This window comes from Pteropus vampyrus, unplaced genomic scaffold (genome assembly GCF_000151845.1).
Source record: "Pteropus vampyrus isolate Shadow unplaced genomic scaffold, Pvam_2.0 Scaffold6, whole genome shotgun sequence".
Taxonomy (NCBI): domain Eukaryota; kingdom Metazoa; phylum Chordata; class Mammalia; order Chiroptera; family Pteropodidae; genus Pteropus; species Pteropus vampyrus.
The window spans coordinates 1656116-1664336 of record NW_011888787.1 but is presented as its reverse complement, the minus strand read 5'-3'; the positions used below and the strand labels follow the sequence as shown (position 1 = coordinate 1664336).

The following is an 8221-nucleotide window of genomic DNA, read 5'->3' as shown; positions in this document are numbered from 1 at the left end:
ATGAACTATAATAAAAAACTCGTTTTTTTATGAGATCAGAATACAAATGGACCAAATGGCATCCCAAGGATTCTAAGACCTCTACGTATTACTACAAAAGGGTTGGGATGGATAGAGTGACCACCTGTGACAGTGCACGCTTAAGAGAGACACAAGCGACACCCCGTTTTCCAAATTACCGCTCACCTCAATCACATCCACGGAGATAAATTCAGGCCAAGGAGTGGTCTCAAAAATTGAGGGTTCAGAGAGCTATAACTTCCTGTTTTTTTGTTTTTTTTTTCTGGCCACAGCATTTTGCCAGTGAGATTTGGCGCTTTGCTCTATTTGAAGGCTGCGACGTATTATTCATCAAATGAAGCCAATCATCAAGTATACCAAATTAAATGTCCCAAAACTACAGGGTTTTTTTTTTGTTTTTTTTTGTTTTTTCTTTTTTGCTTGTGAGGAAAGCTGCCTTTATTGGAGTGTCCAGATCACAAAACGCAAAAGCCTTTTTGTGATGACTGAAAGTCCTACAGGAAGCCCACCAACTTCTTCACCTCCTGGCACACGGGATATGCTATGTCCTTGGCTTTCGCTGACCCGACTTGTAAAACCTTCTCCAAGTGTTCCCTGTCCAGCTTCAGTTTTTCGATTTCACTCTTAATGGGGGCGAATTTCTCGATCACGGCATCCGCCACCACCAGCTTGTAGCGCGCAGTGTCGATGCCCGCACTTCGGCGGACCACCTCCGCCACGGGGAGTCCTGTCACCGCCGAGTGAATGGCCACCATGTTGGCGACACCCGCGCGGCTGGCCGGCTCGTAGGTGACCTCCGAGGTGAAGTCCGTCACGGCCTTGCGGAATTTCTGCACGATCTCCTCCGGGCTGTCTGTTATCCTGACGGTGGCCAGCTTGTCCGGGTCTGACTTGGACATTTTGGCAGAAGGATCACGGAGAGATTTCACCTTCTTCATCGATGCTACGTAAGAACACCAACACGCACATTCCCAAACAAAAAAATAAAACAATTACGACATTAAAAAATCACCAGGAACGTCAGTGTCTAGATCTTAAAAAAAAAAATGCCAAGAATACGAAGCGATTTTATTATTTTTATCTGGTTGTATAAAATATCAAATACGGATGGTGAAAAATTCAGGCAATTTATGTAAACATTAAAGATCATCTGAAATGTGTACATTTTTGTTGAAAATATTATTATGCAGTTTGGAATGCATATATACACATAAAAATGTACAGCTTATACAGATGAAATTTTATCAATCGCATTGTTTCTGCTGGGTACACTTTTTAAAAAAGGATTGTCTATTTCTTTCCTGTCCCTCTCTCTTCCTCTCTGGGCTTCCCTACTAGCCAATTACCCCTCCCCACAAGCTCTGCCCTTCCTGTCTCCAAACCAGTTTTAACAATCTATGGCAATCCTTCCAATTCTTCACCCACAATTATATAAGCATATGCCAACACACACACACACACACACACACACACACACACACACACACACACACACACACACACACGGGAGAAGCTTGTTTATTACTCTGATAGAATCAAGATGTTAAGCTGTGCTTCATAAACCAGCGTTACTAATCATTGCCTATTTTATGGCTATTTCAGAAGCATATAAAGTTGAAATAAGTAAAATAATATTAATAGGCCGCAACATTAAAATGTTCCTTATTGTCTAAAAGAAGGTGGATTTCAGCGCATTGGGTGCCCTGAATTTCTCTGTGGGAACTGTTGGAATAACTTAGAAATTTATACCCGCCCTGTGTTTCTAAAATGACGCGAGGCACGTCTTAGACTCCTTTAAAGTGCTGTGGGTTTGACAAAGACGCACAGGGCTTAGGTTCAGTGATTTCTGCCTTTCCAACAGCTACAGAAATGCTGATCCAGATTTACAGCTTCTTTCCTCGAGAAGATTTCAGACTAGCACAGCCTCGCAGCTGTGGCTGAGGCCTCAGATTCAGCGGGTGGACTGTCCACACCCCGTTGGCAGTGCATTGAAGAAGGCAGAGCGTGAGCATGTCCGAGTCCCTCTCGCTTTACCTAGATTATGGCCCAGCAGTTCTCACTCTCAGGATTTTTGTTTTATCCTGAAGAAGGAAGGCCAGGGAAACCGGTTTTGGAATCAGAACTCAACGAAGGCCCGGCTTTGCCGCTTAGTAGTTACATGACTTGGACCCAAAGGTTAACCCTGCCAAAGCCTTAGTTTCATCATCCACAAAATAGGGAGAGTCACCTGCTCTATCAAATGAAATGTGTGCATATATGTAAATTAGACAATCCTTTATAAATGAGAACGATTATCTTTAGTTTTTAGCCTCTCCCATACCTTTCAAGCTTTTCTGGGTTATGTTATTCAGTTATCCCTTGAGGCCTACTAGTCCCACGTGACAGAAAAAAGATGGGGATTCTAGTACCAAGTCCGGAAGCCCATGCACGAGAAAGCCGAGGTTAGTCCCGCGGAAGCTCCCCGCTTCGGGCCATCAGTCCCTCGGTCCTTCCTGGGCGACAGGGCCTGGCTTCGCGGTCCCCAGCGTGTTACTTACTCAGGAGGGGCGCGGGCAGCGGGAAGAATGCCCCGTACTTCTTGTTAAACCCACGCGCTAGGTCCTGAACTAGTTCCAAGTGCTGGGCTTGGTCCTCCCCGACAGGAACGTGCGTGGACCTTTAACGGAAGACAGACAGGAAAACTCTGCAAGGCTCCCGCTTAAACAGAAATGACATCGCGAGCAGCTGCATTTTCTGTGCCTGTTTCTCTGGCGGCGTTTGACACACAAACATTCGCCCACTACAAAGACAATACTGAGAACTGCGTAATATCGTCCAAGCTGACTGCGCCCTCTGAGGCTCCTTTCTCAGGGGTAAAATGGCAACTCCTCTCCTCTATATTGCTCAGAGGGTTGGTGACATTGAACTGACAGAAAAGTGGAAGGAAGTACTAAGGAACACAATCCAGGAAATTGGGCTCCTGAACGATAAATAAATCAAGTTGAAATAATGCAACCTTCTCAGAAGATTATATCATGTATCTCTGAATTAAAAAAACAAACAAACAAACAAACAAAACTTGCTGGAACAATCGATGTGGTCTCCTGGGAAACAAGTTAGCTTAAATATGTTAAGGCAGGCACCGTCTCAATGACAAATGAACTATAATAAACAACTCGTTTTTTTATGAGATCAGAATACAAATGGACCAAATGGCATCCCAAGGATTCTAAGACCTGTACGTATTACTACAAAAGGGTTGGGATAGATAGAGTGACCACCTGTGACAGTGCACGCTTAAGAGAGACACAAGCGACACCCCGTTTTCCAAATTACCGCTCACCTCAATCACATCCACGGAGATAAATTCAGGCCAAGGAGTGGTCTCAAAAATTGAGGGTTCAGAGAGCTATAACTTCTTGTTTTTTTGTTTTTTTTTCTGGCCACGGCATTTTGCCAGTGAGATTTGGCGCTTTGCTCTATTTGAAGGCTGCGACGTATTATTCATCAAATGAAGCCAATCATCAAGTATACCAAATTAAATGTCCCAAAACTACAGGGTTTTTTTTTTGTTTTTTTTTGTTTTTTCTTTTTTGCTTGTGAGGAAAGCTGCCTTTATTGGAGTGTCCAGATCACAAAACGCAAAAGCCTTTTTGTGATGACTGAAAGTCCTACAGGAAGCCCACCAACTTCTTCACCTCCTGGCACACGGGATATGCTATGTCCTTGGCTTTCGCTGACCCGACTTGTAAAACCTTCTCCAAGTGTTCCCTGTCCAGCTTCAGTTTTTCGATTTCACTCTTAATGGGGGCGAATTTCTCGATCACGGCATCCGCCACCACCAGCTTGTAGCGCGCAGTGTCGATGCCCGCACTTCGGCGGACCACCTCCGCCACGGGGAGTCCTGTCACCGCCGAGTGAATGGCCACCATGTTGGCGACACCCGCGCGGCTGGCCGGCTCGTAGGTGACCTCCGAGGTGAAGTCCGTCACGGCCTTGCGGAATTTCTGCACGATCTCCTCCGGGCTGTCTGTTATCCTGACGGTGGCCAGCTTGTCCGGGTCTGACTTGGACATTTTGGCAGAAGGATCACGGAGAGATTTCACCTTCTTCATCGATGCTACGTAAGAACACCAACACGCACATTCCCAAACAAAAAAATAAAACAATTACGACATTAAAAAATCACCAGGAACGTCAGTGTCTAGATCTTAAAAAAAAAAATGCCAAGAATACGAAGCGATTTTATTATTTTTATCTGGTTGTATAAAATATCAAATACGGATGGTGAAAAATTCAGGCAATTTATGTAAACATTAAAGATCATCTGAAATGTGTACATTTTTGTTGAAAATATTATTATGCAGTTTGGAATGCATATATACACATAAAAATGTACAGCTTATACAGATGAAATTTTATCAATCGCATTGTTTCTGCTGGGTACACTTTTTAAAAAAGGATTGTCTATTTCTTTCCTGTCCCTCTCTCTTCCTCTCTGGGCTTCCCTACTAGCCAATTACCCCTCCCCACAAGCTCTGCCCTTCCTGTCTCCAAACCAGTTTTAACAATCTATGGCAATCCTTCCAATTCTTCACCCACAATTATATAAGCATATGCCAACACACACACACACACACACACACACACACACACACACACACACACACACACACACACACGGGAGAAGCTTGTTTATTACTCTGATAGAATCAAGATGTTAAGCTGTGCTTCATAAACCAGCGTTACTAATCATTGCCTATTTTATGGCTATTTCAGAAGCATATAAAGTTGAAATAAGTAAAATAATATTAATAGGCCGCAACATTAAAATGTTCCTTATTGTCTAAAAGAAGGTGGATTTCAGCGCATTGGGTGCCCTGAATTTCTCTGTGGGAACTGTTGGAATAACTTAGAAATTTATACCCGCCCTGTGTTTCTAAAATGACGCGAGGCACGTCTTAGACTCCTTTAAAGTGCTGTGGGTTTGACAAAGACGCACAGGGCTTAGGTTCAGTGATTTCTGCCTTTCCAACAGCTACAGAAATGCTGATCCAGATTTACAGCTTCTTTCCTCGAGAAGATTTCAGACTAGCACAGCCTCGCAGCTGTGGCTGAGGCCTCAGATTCAGCGGGTGGACTGTCCACACCCCGTTGGCAGTGCATTGAAGAAGGCAGAGCGTGAGCATGTCCGAGTCCCTCTCGCTTTACCTAGATTATGGCCCAGCAGTTCTCACTCTCAGGATTTTTGTTTTATCCTGAAGAGGGAAGGCCAGGGAAACCGGTTTTGGAATCAGAACTCAACGAAGGCCCGGCTTTGCCGCTTAGTAGTTACATGACTTGGACCCAAAGGTTAACCCTGCCAAAGCCTTAGTTTCATCATCCACAAAATAGGGAGAGTCACCTGCTCTACCAAATGAAATGTGTGCATATATGTAAATTAGACAATCCTTTATAAATGAGAACGATTATCTTTAGTTTTTAGCCTCTCCCATACCTTTCAAGCTTTTCTGGGTTATGTTATTCAGTTATCCCTTGAGGCCTACTAGTCCCACGTGACAGAAAAAAGATGGGGATTCTAGTACCAAGTCCTGAAGCCCATGCACGAGAAAGCCGAGGTTAGTCCCGCGGAAGCTCCCCGCTTCGGGCCATCAGTCCCTCGGTCCTTCCTGGGCGACAGGGCCTGGCTTCGCGGTCCCCAGCGTGTTACTTACTCAGGAGGGGCGCGGGCAGCGGGAAGAACGCCCCGTACTTCTTGTTAAACCCACGCGCTAGGTCCTGAACTAGTTCCAAGTGCTGGGCTTGGTCCTCCCCGACAGGAACGTGCGTGGACCTTTAACGGAAGACAGACAGGAAAACTCTGCAAGGCTCCCGCTTAAACAGAAATGACATCGCGAGCAGCTGCATTTTCTGTGCCTGTTTCACTGGCGGCGTTTGACACACAAACATTCGCCCACTACAGAGACAATACTGAGAGACCCATGTTCTCGTCCGTGTATCACACAAACGCCCAAGAGACGTTTGTCTGCTCTAGGTCTCTTTCCTCCATAGCAGAAGAGCACAGCCATCATCACCAGCGTGACAGCATCTTGCCAGGAGGGAGAAATGGTATCTTAAATGGCACATGCTCTGAGTATGATTGTATCTTCAAACCACTCCTGGATCCCTCACTGAGTCAGCACATATTAATTACCCTAGCCTTGGCCAGATGCTTTTTACTTCAGAGCTCATGCTCACACTCAAAAGACACCCCACCTCACCCCACCCCACCCCTCAAATCAAACATAACAGACAGCGCTTCAGGCAAGTTTTCCTCCCTGGCACACTGGGGAGTAACTCTAGATCTTTCTGGAATATGCTTTGTTTTCAAGTTAATTGCAATCACAGGACAATTAATATGCCGCAGGGGATGAAAAATTAATGAGTGGAATCTATGGATACAATGTAGATGGATCTCAGAAACAATGCTGAATGAAAACAGCAAGTCGCAGAAGACATGTAGAATACACTGACATTTATGTGACTCTTAAGGGTACATATGAAAATACTATACATTGTTTACAGATGCATACATGAGTATAAAAACACACTGGAAGCTCGTCCACAAATTCGAGATCGTAGCTGCCTCTAGCGAAGGAGGGAAAAGAACAGGGCTGAGGAGAGGCACAAAGAAGACCTAAATTTTCATTTCATTAGAAAATGAAGACGTAAAACAAAAATTATCAGAGTACAGGGACTGTACTGACAATTATTTAAATCCCGTACATAAAGTCTGCAGTGTTGGATCACGGTGAGGTATGTCAGACAAGGGAAGAATTAACCATCGTAGAGAAGTCTTAGTGGGGAAAACTTTACACTGAAGTATTACTGGGCAGGGAGACTGGTGATTTTAAGTCTGTAAGGCTTGGCTGGGGTGTTTGCATTTGATAATACAGTTAATAAAGCGCCGTTGTTTCTTGTTCGATGAAGTTTAATATTCCCCCTGTGAAAGCAGCAACCTTAAAGTGAACTTGAATATTTAACTAATCGTACATTTTGAGTGGAAAAATAACAGATTTTCGAAACAGCCACAGCAAGGGAAGACGGCTAGGAAATTATGGTGCTTTGTTATAGAGAGGAGAACCTCTCAGCCCCTTGGTTTAAGTCGTGATTCTTGAAAAACTGGCAGAGGTTTCTCGTTTTCCTTGTGAATTACTGTCCACAGGCTACTGGCTGGTTTAACTCAGTTGTCTAGAGCATGAGGAAGTGAAGGTAGTTTCCGCTAGCATAAACACTAGCTACTCTAAGAAAGTAAATTATGTGAGGACATTTTGAAATATTTTGAAATATCCCTCATAATTTTGCAATCATTTTTATTTCTGCGAATTACTTTCCAGTCTTTGTTCTTATCTATATGGATGCATATTTTTACATAACTGCAGTTATAATAGGCATACCATCTTTTATGTTAACGGGCATTTATCATGTTTCTATGTGGTCTTCATTAATAGAATTTTACTAGATGCATAACATTCCTATCCTACAGTTACAGAACCATGAAGAACTTATATTATTCTGTGGCAGATTCTTTTCAATATTCATATAGGGGGAAATTTTGATTCAAGTGAAATAAAGTTATATGTTACAAGAACTCAAAGTCCTACGGAGAAAGATCTGGTAAATAAATGAAAGCTCAAAACTTTCTGGTCAAAACCAAGGTATGACTCTGTATCATAAAATAATTCTGAATCTATTTCCAAAAGAAGAGCTGATAAATGTTTTGAACATTGGAATAAGCGATTGGTGTCAAAGCAACTCTGATACTCTTTTGCATGGAAGTCACCGATTTTACTTATTAAAAAAATCCACAAACATCAGTTGTGTTTTCATACAGGCCCTCATATACTCTTATAGCTGCCCTGTGTGTGCGTGTGTGTGCGTGTGTACGCGTGTGCATGGGTGCGTGTGTGATTCAGTGGAGCACTCGATTAACAGCACAGGCTTTGGGGTCAGGCCACCTTCAAACCCTGACTCTGCCATTCTCATCGTGTGAAATTTCGGGTAAGTCATAGAATTTCTACCATTGGCAACTTTCTTACTATAAAGTGGGAGAGATAATATTTACCCCATGCTATTGTTGTGGCGATTACACGAGACAATGCACGTGAAGGGCTTAGCACAGTGCCTGAGGTTTGGTAAGCCTTCAAATAACAGTAGATATGTAGGGAATAAAATTTTTAAG

At 43.4% G+C, this 8221-nt stretch overlaps 2 protein-coding genes across 2 annotated transcripts in view; both read right to left on the bottom strand.

Moving 5' to 3' along the window:
- Positions 1-205: 205 nt before the first annotated feature.
- LOC105297849 (tryptophan--tRNA ligase, mitochondrial-like) lies at positions 206-3452 on the bottom strand. Its single transcript, XM_011368736.2, has 3 exons — positions 3448-3452; positions 2559-2677; positions 206-964 (listed from the first exon to the last, which is right to left on the bottom strand). Exons 1-3 carry the CDS (start codon positions 3450-3452, stop codon positions 516-518), a joined length of 573 nt encoding a protein of 190 aa, XP_011367038.1. The 3' UTR covers positions 206-515.
- Positions 3015-8221, bottom strand: part of WARS2 (tryptophanyl tRNA synthetase 2, mitochondrial) — a 16564-nt gene continuing 11357 nt past the window's right edge. The window contains exons 3-4 of the mRNA XM_023535371.1: positions 5715-5833; positions 3015-4120 (exon numbers count right to left, since the gene is read on the bottom strand). Of these exons, the coding sequence (XP_023391139.1) occupies positions 3672-4120; positions 5715-5833 (568 nt within the window). The 3' untranslated portion in view covers positions 3015-3671. The remainder of the gene's footprint in view (positions 4121-5714; positions 5834-8221) is intronic.